Source organism: Eptesicus fuscus, chromosome 8, assembly GCF_027574615.1.
Source record: "Eptesicus fuscus isolate TK198812 chromosome 8, DD_ASM_mEF_20220401, whole genome shotgun sequence".
Classification (NCBI taxonomy): domain Eukaryota; kingdom Metazoa; phylum Chordata; class Mammalia; order Chiroptera; family Vespertilionidae; genus Eptesicus; species Eptesicus fuscus.
Window position 1 is genome coordinate 97244250 of NC_072480.1, and position 13119 is coordinate 97257368.

General features: G+C 53.1%; 1 protein-coding gene across 1 annotated transcript in view; it reads right to left on the bottom strand.

The window, feature by feature from the left end:
* Positions 1–13119, bottom strand: part of WWC2 (WW and C2 domain containing 2) — a 128059-nt gene that overhangs the window by 46813 nt on the left and 68127 nt on the right. Inside the window, exons 3-5 of the mRNA XM_008151883.3 lie at positions 10443–10646; positions 9622–9698; positions 2990–3069 (exon numbers count right to left, since the gene is read on the bottom strand). Coding sequence (XP_008150105.2) covers positions 2990–3069; positions 9622–9698; positions 10443–10646 — 361 coding nt within the window. The remainder of the gene's footprint in view (positions 1–2989; positions 3070–9621; positions 9699–10442; positions 10647–13119) is intronic.

Here is a 13119-nt window from a genome sequence, read left to right on the forward strand (position 1 = left end):
GAATGTGGGGGGCACGTTACCTCCACCTCTCTTCCCTTCCTCCTCCACCTTTCATCTTTCATCTCTTTTGACACTGACAATATAATAAAATATTAGCACTATTTGCTGATTTCTAAAACAAAGTACTGTTTTTTGTTCTTAATTTGAGAAATACCATTTTATGTTTTTCCTAAGTTTTTTTTAAAGACCTTTAGGTTTGTGTGTCCCTGTAATTAGCGTTATCGGTGTCTCAGTCTTCCTGGAAGAGGAGAAACCGCCATCTGCACGCCTTCCCGGGAAGTAAGTCCCGGAGCCAGGCTGCCTGGGACCTGTGCTCGCTTGCTGGGCCTCACCATCTCCCCTCCGATCCGCGTGAACACGCAGGGGCAGGGCAACATGCCTCTTCCTGGTCTCCATCTGCACGCACGCGACACTGTCGCTTGGGCCAAGGTCAAACCCGGGGCCACAGAGTGAATGACACGAATAACTTAGAGGATAAAACCCCACTCACTCGCCCGGCATAAACGACTGTACCAAGTAAGTGAAAGCCCGGGCTTACGTTACCTTGTAACTCCAGATTCAACAAAAACGCTCCGTTCTATTGTGAGTAAGTGAAACGTTGCAAGAGCCTGCACTGGGATTCTACTGAAATCTTTTCTTGAAACACACTTTCTGTCCTAACCCCAAGGAAAAGTCCCTTGATAGCGCCAGGAACGTGGTTCCTTGAAGAGTATGGTCTCTGGGCTCCGGCAATTTCTACCCCATGTCCCGGCAGTAGGGGCTGAGGCCGGGGAGACAGACCAGACCAGGGAGGCTGCTGACGTGAGGTACCGTGTCCTCCTCCTCCGGCTGGCGGGACCCGCATCACGGCAGGAGAATGCCTGCATTTTTACAACAAGCGGCTATTGTTTCCTTGTGGAATGTTATTGACAGATTCTTAAACATGCCTCAGATTCCTATAAAAACGGAGACAATACGGCTTTGTTTCATCAATATAACAAGACAGCAAGTTTGGCTAACCTTCAACCCCCGGTGGTGACGCGGGTCACCCTTTCACGTGCCTGGAAAAGGTTTAACGTGAGGCTCAGCATCGGGCGTGCTCGCCCCAATCTGTCTCTCCCCACTCCTGCCACCAAGCCGCCTTACGCTGCGACGCGACTACTACCCCACACCTTTGTGTCCCCTCGGTCTGCCCACATTTCAGGGGGCCCTCAAGCCACGGAACTCTTAGAAGAGCTACATTTAACCCCGCCTGGGGCTCCTGAGATACACCTGGGGCCAGACCAGACACAGGGTATTTCAGCCCCCGCCCCGCCCCATGACTCTAACATGTGCTCATATCTGAGACCCACGAGGGTGGGCGTGTCTGAGAGAACATCACGGCCGGGATTCCCGGAGGTGAGTGGGCAGAAAAGACGAGCCACCAAACCAGTGTCTGGAAGTCCAGTCACGTGACTGGGGGTCCAGAGTGACTGGCCTCTGAGATACAACTCACCGTCCAACACGTGAACAATCAGTGTGTCTGCCCGGCCACGACACGGGGTCTTTAGAAGGGGGGTGCCCTGCTAGCTGGGACAGCCACTGAGGGAGACACGGGGAGGGGGGACGCTGCGGGATGGAGGAGATCCCTGCCAACACTGCCCGTGGCGGGTGCACGAGCCCTGCACCACCAAGGAGGGAAGTCCAGGCGGCTGAACGCCTCCGGGGACGAGCCCTCCAGCCTCTCCGTGGTCACGGGCTGTGAGCCATGCTTCCTCCTGCAAGGGAGGCCCTGTGGGTGGGGGCCGGGAGACCCTGTGGGTGTGGGCCGGGAGGCCCTGTGGGTGGGGGCGGGAGGCCCTGTGGGTGGGGGGCCGGGAGGCCCTGTGGGTGGGGGGCCGGGAGGCCCTGTGGGTGGGGGCGGGAGGCCCTGTGGGTGTGGACCGGGAGGCCCTGTGGGTGGGGGCGGGAGGCCCTGTGGGTGGGGGGCCGGGAGGCCCTGTGGGTGGGGGGCGGGAGGCCCTGTGGGTGGGGGGCCGGGAGGCCCTGTGGGTGGGGGCCGGGAGGCCCTGTGGGTGGGGGGCAGGAGGCCCTGTGGGTGGGGGGCCGGGAGGCCCTGTGGGTGGGGGTAGGAGGCCCTGTGGGTGGGGGCCGGGAGGCCCTATGTGGGTGGGGGGCCGGGAGGCCCTGTGGGTGGGGGCGGGAGGCCCTGTGGGTGGGGGCCGGGAGGCCCTGTGGGTGGGGGCAGGAGGCCCTGTGGGTGGGGGTAGGAGGCCCTGTGGGTGGGGGCCGGGAGGCCCTATGTGGGTGGGGGGCCGGGAGGCCCTGTGGGTGGGGGCGGGAGGCCCTGTGGGTGGGGGCCGGGAGGCCCTGTGGGTGGGGGCAGGAGGCCCTGTGGGTGGGGGCAGGAGGCCCTGTGGGTGGGGGCCGGTAGAGCTGGGATGTCGGGGCCTGGGCAGCAGGGGGAGCAGTGGCTTCGGGGCCGGGAATGGGCATGGGTTTCCGGTTCCCGCACCCTGCGTCTCGTCCTTGAACCCGCGAATGGCCTGGGAAGGACAGGGCCCCGGGAGGTGGGGGACTCCTCACCTCCTGTGTGGACAGGCCCCCGCTCCCTGAGGCCAGCCCCGGGGAGACTCCAGGCCACGCCCGGGGTGAGCGGGGCAGAGGCACGTCCAGCCCGGCCCGCGCCCCGGGGATGCGCTCAGTGCAGCTGGAGGAGGATGTGGGGGCACGTCCCTGCGTCTCTCAGCCCCACACCTCAGTCCTGGAGCAGTCCCACGCGCCAGGAGATGAGCGCGCTTTCCACGGCTTTCCCTGGGTCTCCAATGAGGAATACGAACGTCAGCCCTTTTCAGAGGACACATTTCCCCAAGTGTGCAGGCTGCTGGTGATTTTGTTTCTCGGTGCAGAGCGCTGAGCTCTCACCCGTGTTTCCATGAGAAATGTCGTGTGGGACCTGCACTTGGTTTCCTTTGCACGAGGTTCGGGGGCCGGGAGGTCCCCGAGGCCAAGTTCAGGATCGTATACTCACTGCTGCAGGGTCTCGAAACCTTGTTCTTTATAGAGCAGCTCCTGCTTCATCTGCGACAGCTCCCTCTTCAGCTTTTTAACCTTTTGTGAGAAATCAACGTAGATACGCATGTTTGTAAATAATTAGCAGCGCTGTTTTAAAAGATAACCTGTTAGTAAACTATTAAACACACGAACACAGGCCTTAGTTGAACATTCACTCTGCTAGTTTCTCCCTGGCATACATTCTGTGCCCGGCGATTAATTATGTATAAGTTATCAGTGGCCGGCGTTACTGCTGACATTAACCCTCAGCGTCCGCTTAGCAGCGTTCCCATGAGCGCCACGTCACCACTGTCTCCCGTGTGTGATGAACAGCCGAGAAGGGAGAGGCGGGCTTAAACCACGGCATCGCTAACTCTAGGAGCTTGGACGCCACCCACCATAAAGTAGAGGCCTGGGCCAGCCAGGGTGTGCAGCCAGGGTGGCTCCGGGACCTCTGGGCACGCCTCTGCCTCTCGGACATGCCAGCAGGGCCGCCTCAGGGCTCCCGCACATGCTGTTCCCTCTGTTGGAGCACCCTCCCTCAGATGGCCAGTCGCTGACCCCTGGTCACCCAGGTCTCAGCCACACGACACCTCTCCTAGCCACCCACGCATGCACTGCTCTGTTTCATTCAGTTCCCAGCATTTTTCAAAAGCGACACTTTGCTGTGCCCTGGCTTACGGCCCGTCCCCGTGGGAAAGGACCCCGCACCACACCAGCTGTGGTGCCGGCTTCCAGAACACGACCAGGCTAACAGATATTTGATGTCAAACTGATAAAAAGTATTTTTTTTTCCTACTGCCAAATACGTTCCTTGGTAATAACACCACTCAGGTCTGGTGGGTCAGACGAGCAGCGGCCTGGAGCGGCGAGATCAGCGGTCTCCGCCGGCCGTCACGCTTGCCTCTAGGCTAAGGCACAGCCCAAGTTTCAGGCACTTCCCGTTACACATTATTTCTATGTGCTTTTGGGCTTTTATTTCCTGTTCATTCTACCGATTCCACAAATATTTACGGACTCTGCACCGGGTGCCAGGTCCTGGGTCTGCTGTGTGAACAAACCAGACACAATCTTGGCCCTCAATGGTCTTCAAACAAATAACACTTTCTAACTGTCCAAACTTTCATGGGTACTTATGGTGGTTCTTTTTGTTTTTATATTTTTATTGATTTCAGAGAGGAAAGGAAAGAGATAGAAACTTCAACAATGAGAAAATCATTGATCGGCTGCCTCCTGCATGCCCCCTACTTGGAGTCGAGCCCACAATCCGGGCATGTGCCCTTGACCGGAATCGAACCTGGGACCCTTCAGTCCGAAGGCCTATGCTCTATCCACTGAGCCAAACCGGTTAGTTTTTTATTTTATTTTATTTATTTTTATTTTACACTAGAGGCCCGGTGCACGAAATTCATGCACGGGCGCAGGGGGTGTCCCTCAGGCCAGCCTGCACCCTCTACAATCTGGGACTCCTTGAGGGATGTCCAACTGCCCGTTTAGGCCCAATCCCACCTGCACCCTCTACAATCTGGGACCCCTTGAGGGATGTCCGACTGACAGTCGGACATCTCTCACAATCCAGGACTGCTGGCTCCCAAATGCTTGCCTGCATGCCTTCCTGATTGCCCCTAACCGCTTCTGCCTGCCAGCCTGATCACCCGCTAACCACTCCCCTGCCAGCCTGATTGATGTCTAACTGCTCCCCTGCCAGCCTGTTTGCCCCCAACTTCCCTCCTCTGCCGGCCTGGTCATCCCTAACTGCCCTCCCCTGCAGGCCTGGTGCCTCTCAACTGCCCTCCCTTGCAGGCCTGGTGCCTCCCAACTGCCCTCCCCTACTGGCCATCTTGTGTCCACGTGGGGGCAGGATCTTTGACCACATGGGGGCAGCCATATTGTGTGTTGGAGTGATGGTCAATCTGCATATTACTCTTTTATTAGATAGGATAGAGGCCTGGTACAGGGGTGGGGGCCAGCTGGTTTGCCCTGAAAGGTGTCCCGGATCAGGGTGGGGGTTCCCTTGGGGCATGGGGCGGCCTGAGCGAGGGGCCTGTGGTGGTTTGCAGGCCAGCTACGCCCCCTGGCAACCCAAGCGGAGGCCCTGGTATCTGGAATTTATTTACCTTCTACAATTGAAACTTTGTAGCCTGGAGCGGAGCCAAACCTTCTGCTTGCTCCGTGGCGGCAGCCATTTCTGTTGGGGTTTGTGTATCTTCTATAATTGAAACTTCGTAGCCTTAAGTAGAGGCCTGGGCCAGCCAGGGTGTGCAGAAAGCTTTGCTTCCTCGGTTGCCGGGGGCAACCCTAGCCTGCTCTCTCCAGCTCCGTGGCTGCCGCCATTTTTCTTGGGATTTATCTTCTATAATTGAAACTTTGTAGCCTTAAGCTGAGGCCTGGGCCAGCCAGGGTGTGCGGAAAGCTTGGCTTCCTCCATTGCTGGGGAAACCCAAGCCTCCCTCCTACTCTCTGTGGCGGCAGCCATCTTGGTTGGGGTTAATTTGCATACTTGCTCTGATTGGCTGGTGGGCGTGACTGGTGGGCATGGCTTGTAGGTGTAGCGGAGTGATGGTTAATTTGCATATTACTCTTTTATGAGGTAGGATTATGGTATAATTTTATTTTTTCCAACAACATCTACCCCCTTTGCCCTCTTCGACCTCCCACTCCCACCCCCGCTATCACCACACTGACGTCCATGTCCATGAGCTCTCTCTCCCCCTTTTGTGCTCAATCCCTTTCCCCTCACCCCCCTCAATGGTCTTCTAGAGCCATGGGGCAGCCAGACACCGAGCAAGCAGTTACCCAGTGAGATGAGTCTCGCCAGGGACCACAGGGACATAAAGGGAACGTTCGGGACACTTCAGGACACAGAGGGGCTGAGGTCCCAGACGGAGCCTGCTGAGGAAGGGATGGGTACGCTGAGAGGCTCGGTGGCCTGCACGTGGTGGGAAGGGTTCTCAGAAGGCAGAGTTTGTGGACAAACCCCCGCCCGGGGGAGAGGGAGCTCAGCAAACCTCTGGGGTCCCACAGGCGGCGTGTGACATGAGACGGGACTGGAAAAGGAGGCCTGGTTACACAGGGCTTGCAGCCATGTGAAGGAATTCTGTCTCATCCTCCGAACAGTAAGAATCAAGGAGGAATCTTAAAGGATGACCTGCTTCAGATTTTAAAGGTCACTGTGGTGACTGGTGAGCGGACCGGAGGGGCCAGCGGGGGCACCAGCACTGCGGGTTGGCACACAGGCCGTGCCATAGAGAAGAGCATCATGGAGGTAGTGATGGACCAGGACGTGGTGATGGACCCAGTGTGGCGGGTGGGGGAGAAGATGTGGCAAAGGGCACGTCCAAGGTCTTGATTTGCCAGCTGGGTGCACGAAGGTGCTTTCCTGAAGCCTGGGACCAGATCGGGGGAAAGAGCAGGGTCTTCTCTAAGGCGTTTTCCGGAGACCCGTGAGACTTCAAGGCAATTGGAACACGTGGACCTGCTGCTCGTAAGAAGTGTCTGGACTAGAGATACGAAAACAGGACTTCACTGCCACTACGCAGAGCAGAGAGCAGCTTAGGATCTGGCAGAATTTTTTAAAAACTGCAATTGTAAGTTTTACTAGTACCCTGGCATCAGTGCTTGTAAGATCCAAGGCAAACTGTGATTGTAGCAAAATGACCCAAACAAATCTATGGCCCTCACTTTAGTTTAGGAACTTCGTTATTCCTAGATCCCACCCCAACTGGAGACAGGAAGAGCCCTCAGCCCTGGAGCCTGTGCTGTCTTCCCTGACGTACTGGACTTTCTGCAGCCCCAGCCAACCACCTCATTGTCCAGACTGCTCCTAAGGAATCAAATCTCCCAGCCCAGAACACGGGAGTGGAGGCGAGAGAGCCGTGACTTCACATCCCCTGCTTTCTATGCTGAGGACACCGAAGCAACTGGCATTTCAAACTGATTTTCAAGCTATTTCTGAAAGCCAGGAAGTTGCTGTGATTAAGTGTGATACCGTCTCTCACAACCCTAGCCTAACAAGCTTTATTTCAGAGGAAGGAGAAAGATGATGACAATGAAGGAGAGAGTACATTCTAGAAATGTGTGGATCCTGGAAGGCTCCCAAGACAGGCAGGTTTCATCTGTCTGCCTGACAAGGTAACCCTGCAACAGTAAAGCCAGGATGAGCCGACGGCCTTTTGCTGATGACCTCGTCCCTCTGCACCCTTGTTCCTCGGCCTTGCCGGGGCCCCTCAGCAGTCCAGCACAGGGCCCCTGCCACCTGCTCCTCAGAGAGCCTTCTCCCTCTTCCATCCACATCACTAACACCCTCACACTGAACGGAAACGAGACGTCAGCTCGACAGTCACAGGATTAATAATGAAGACGTTTCTGCCCTGACTAAGGAACAGAGGCAAACAGAATCCCAGGTACTCTCAGAGCCACCTGTGATGACCAATGAATGAATTCAGTCATCAACAACAGAAAGGGGGGAAAAAAAAACAAAAAAACACCACACACCCACAAAGCCAATGAGAAACATTATATGAAACATTTATGAAATATGCCACTTGAGATACAAATAACAGATAAAAACATGGAAAGTCAGTGCTAGATTTCTGCAATTCAAATAAGTCAGTACGTTCCCATAGGACGCGGCATAGCCTAGAGGACGGCGTCCTTTGTAATTGCTCCATGTGCACCTGAAAATAATCCGTATTTTGTTATTTTGAGGTGGTATGTTCTACACAAGTTCATTTCATTAGGTTGGTTGCTGCTATTGTTCACAATTTCATCAACTGTGCTGATTTTGTCTGTATATTCTATCAATTACTGAGAGAGGAGTGTTGATATATCCAACTATAATTGTAAATTTGTAGTTCTCCTTTCAGTTCTATTTGTCTTTTTCAGATATTTAAAGTTCTGTTATTATATGTATAACACTTTAGGGTTATGTGTGTGTGTGTGTGTGTGTGTGTGTGTGTGTATATATATATATATATATATATATATATATATATATCATATGTCCTTTGATGAACTGACTTATTAGTAGAAAATTTCTAGTAATATCTTTGTTCTAAAGTTTACTTTGATATTAATATGGCAAGTGCAACTTTCCTTGCATTTGTATTTTCACAGTATATCTTTTTCATTCATTTAATTTCTAACCTATCTGGGTATTTATATTTAAAATAGATCTGTTGCCGAAACCGGTTTGGCTCAGTGGATAGAGTGTCGGTCTGCAGACTGAAAGGTCCCAGGTTCGATTCCGGTCAAGGGCATGTACATTGGTTGCGGGCACGTCCCCAGTGGGGGATGTGCAGGAGGCAGCTGGTCGATGTTTCTCTCTCATCGATGTTTCTAGCTTTCTATCCCTCTCCCTTCCTCTCTGTAAAAAAATAAAATAATAAAATAGATCTGTTATAGCCATTAGAGAGCTGTTTCTTATCTTAACCATTCTGATAATCTCTGTCTTTTAACTGAAGCATTTAGACCATTTACATTTAGTGTAATTATTGACATAGTTGGGTTCAAATCTACTATATTTATTTTCTAATTGTCACATATATTCTTTTATACTTTCTACTTCTATTCCTGCCTCCTTTTGTATTGACTGCATCTTTAAAAATTCCATTTTATCTCCACTGTTGGTAATACCTCTGTATTGTCTTAGTAGTTATTCTAGGGCAGGGATCATTAAATGACAGCTTGTGGGTCAAATCCACCCTATGGCCTAATTTTTTATGGCTCATGCGTTAAGAATGGTTTTCATGTGTTTACTACTTTTCTCAGAAAAGTGAAAAGAAAAATCTATGACAGAAACTATCTGTGGCCTGCTCTATCAGTTTTCTGTTGCTATAGAACAAAATATCACCAAATTAGCAGTTTAAAATAACACTCATTTAATAGATCACAAGGAAGGTCTGGCCGGTTCTCTGTTCAAGGTACCCAAACACTGAAACTGAGGTGTCGGCCAGTCTGAGCGCTCACGTGGGGTCCGGGGGAAAACCCGCTCTCAGCTACATTCCGGCTGTTGGCGGAATTCCGTTCCCGTGGCTCCAGGGGGGACTGAGATTCGGTTTCCTTCCCGGCGAGCGGCACAGGCCCCTCTCAGGGCCTTTTCCTGTGGGTTATCCACCTTCAACACAGCAACTGGGTGCTCCTTGCACTTTGAACTCTGGCTTCCTCCTCTCCAACCAGCTACAGAAACGCTGGCTTTTGTTAATCCTCGCCTGAGGCTATTCTTTCCATGATTTCAGATAGCACAAGCCCTGACTGAGTTAAAACCGTATGTCCCTGACCTGTCCTCCTACAAGAAGCAAAACTAACTTCTCTCTGAAGGATGACAAGATCATCCCAAACCTTACATCATCTTTACGTGTTTTCATACATAAGGCTCTTACTACAAAGCAAGCAGCTGTCAGAGGTCAAATACTGACCCCAAATCAAAACCATTCTTCAGACCATATTGAAGAATCCAACCTATAAGAAACCTAGGTATCATCCTAATCAAGACAGGAAACTGAAAAAGTAAGTGCGATTATTTTGTTTAAAAAAAAATTACATATCAATGTTCAGAACTTGGGAACTTCTCCAAACAATTAAATAAAAACTTTAGAACTAAAATCTTACCCTTAGTCGCGTGGTGGAGATCTCCGCTTTCAAAATGTCAGGATCGTACTTAGTACTCGACGAAGACCCGGAGAACACTTTCCAGAGAGAAAGGAAAAACAGGGCTGCATAACCAGGGCTCGGCTCAGAATTCACACACTAAAAACGAGTCACGTGCTTTCACGGGTACCTACTTCATCATTTCGTTATGTCATTCATCAGACACCTAAATATGAAAAGTAATCCTCAAGCCTTCGTAATTTAAAAAAAAAAACTCAAGAAAGACACGTGTCATAGGGACCCTGGTACTTGGTTTTCCTCTGGTTTTACACGAGGATAAAGTCTGAGAAGGCCCTGTGGCACATGCAGCTATCAGCTTCGTGTTACCCGGAGAGCCACCGTTTCAGGGGGACTGCTGAGCCACGGCCTTTCAGCAGGGCCAGCCCGGTGCCCCGTTTGGGAGCGGAGGGAGAGCTGAGTCAGCTCGGTGATCAAGGGAAAGGTCATTCCAGCGAACAGCTCCGGTTCCTCCCGCTACAAACAGTGTACGGGTAGCCAAAGGGCTACTTACCTGCCTTCCTCGGAAAGGGTAAAAACGGACTCGGGAATAAATGAAAGGCCAGCAGGCAGAGGGGGAGCATAAACAGAAAGGATGCGTGATCCCCCGAGAGGAGGCTTCCGTCTGGAGTGTGGCCGAGGGGCCTCACGGAGAGGTCTGCGGTGTGCCGGCCCCTCTCCCCGCTGAGAGGGAACAGGACCCAGAGGAACCCCCACGGAGCCCCGGGGGCCGTCCCTCCCTACAGTTTGGCCCGGGTTTCCGTGGGCGGCCACGCTGCACTTACAGCTGGTGTGCGAGCTGGACTTCTCCTTATAGGCGTCGTTTAACCGCACGTACTCGTCGAGGGCCAGGGCCAGCCGCTGCTCCTTCACGTGGTACAGCTCCTTCTGCGTCCGCAGGGCGTCCTGAGCCACCGAGAGGTAGTCCTTGAGCATCTTCTCCTGCTCCCCCCTCCATTGCTTCCTGGGGTCTTCGATCTGTGTGGTTTCTGAAAGCACATTAGGTGGGTCCTTCTTTAGCATTCATGCTATTATTATTATTTAAGCGTTTTAAAGAAGTAGCTGGCTTTAATTCTTACAGCCTCTAAGTAATGCATTAGCATGCGCGAAGGGTCGTCTACAGGAATTGGACAGTTTTTGTTTTGTTTTGCCCAGTCTCCCCCCCACCCCCCGGCCTCCCCTTTCAGGTCCTTGTCAACAGTGTCTTGTCCCTGTGAATCCAACAGACCCCACTGTCACAGTGACAGCGCCCACTCGGAGATGGGGTCCTTCCTCTCAGAGTTCCCCGGCTCCCCAGCCCCTAGGAAGAAAAGGCCACCTGTGCCAGCATTCACAGCCCTGTATGGCCCGAACCCGCCCACCTTCCCGGCACACGCTTCCACGTGCACACACGCTTCCATGCACACACACACCTCCATGCACACATGCTTCCATGCACACACACACCTCCATGCACACACACATCTCCATGCACACACACACCTCCATGCACACATGCTTCCATGCACACACACACCTCCATGCACACACACATCTCCATGCACACACACACCTCCATGCACACATGCTTCCATGCACACACACACCTCCATGCACACACACCTCCATGCACACACACGCTTCCACGTGCACACACGCTTCCATGCACACACACACCTCCATGCACACACACGCTTCCTACACGCCCCCCGCCGCCCTCAGCGGCACCGACTTCCTTTCCTTCCTCGCAAGCCCTGCCTTCCGTGGCCTCGCCATGCCTTTGCCTCCGCTGTGGTCTTCCTTCTTGCCGGAAGCTTCTGGTTCCCCCGTCCCCTTGTTCTGGGGCCTGGGGAGCTCATTCTCGTCCGGGGCCCACGCCCCTCCCTAAGCAGCCAGCTGCCCCTTGGGATGGCAGGAGCCTTTGTTCCATCCTGCGATGGAGGTTCCTCCATCCGCATTCCACTGCCCTTCCTCACTTCCCCTCCCCCAAGAGGGACCAGCCCGAGGCTCCTAACTCCAGGTGAAGGGAGACTCCTGTGTGAGCCGCTGGGTGCCACGGAAGGCGCCAGGGCAGGGCAGGGTCTCAGCGGGACTGCAGGAAGATCGCCTCCTAAACATGTGAGGTTCTGATAGGACTGGACAGTTTTTTGATGGAAGATTGTGCATTAAGTGAAAAAAGCGGTTTATAAAACCGCATGTATAATATAATCCCACTTGAGGTATATTTAGAACTGTGTGTGTGAACATGGAAAAGTCTAGAAGGATACACACTAACAGGTTTAGGATACTGAGTTATCTCTGGGTTGTGTAACTATGGATAATATTTTACTTTCTGTTATTTACCTGCATTTTCTACTTTCCGCCCATGCACATCTATTCCTCTTATACAATTTCTTTTTAAAGGGAAAAGAATAAAAGACACAAGGTAAGGCGGGTCTGAATTAGGAAAACGGCTGAAGGACCGAATCTGAGATTACGTAACAGAGGAAGATCATCAAGGACCGACAAAATGGTCCTACATTTGTCAAGTCAGTAACGTGAGGACTAGAACATTCAAAACAAATCATCCAATCAAAGGGGAACTGAAGAATCCCATTTTGTATCTGTCTGTCTGGAAGGTTTTTTTTGTTTTTTTTTTGGAAGTTTTGACAACAGAATAAGTCGCCGTGTCCTAACCTGGAAATGTCAGCCAGGACACCGAGGATCAGCCAGGAATCCTGGCGGGAGTGTCTGTGCGCAGCCAGGCCGGGGAGCCCTGCGTGGGTGAAGGGCAGCGGCGAGGGGGAGGGCACACCTACGGGGAGTGACGGGACACAGGACTCACCAAGGAGTGGAGGCCACTGAGGAGAGAGAACAGCGTGAAGTAGGAGGAGGGCGGGTTCAGGGGAAGGCGTGGCCGCCTGCGTCACCCCACACCCAGGCGGAGAAACGGGGACCCCTGAGAAGAGTCCCTGCCTTGGGCGACGACGGGAAATTTGTCAACGCTCACACGGTAGTGACGCCGCTACCCATTGTGAGCCACCATCACCACCCGGTGTAAATTTCTTCTTCATAAAACACCTTAACAGCTACGCTCCCAGGAAAACATAAGGATGGAATAAGGCAGGATGAAGTAGACGGGCCCCTGTTTTATCTTCTTTCCTCTAAAGCGGGGGGGGGGGGGGGGGACACTTTTCTCTGCCAAGGGCCATTTGGGTATTTACAACTCCATTCGCTTAGTTTCAATGTGCGCTGCTATGAAAAAGCTCCCAGATTTGTGGAATTTCGAGTCCCGCCTGCGGTTGCCTCGGCAGGGCCAGACCAAACGATTTCTCGGGTCTCACACGCCCCCACCCCGGGCTCCGGGAAACAACCCCACAAAGAGTGTCACCTAACTGGAGGAGGGCACCAAGCCTGGCCCTCCTGCTGCTTTGACGCTAACACAGGGGAGCTGGTTGGGGGTGATAAGGAGGCGGCACATACCACCCAAGCTCTCCCACTGGT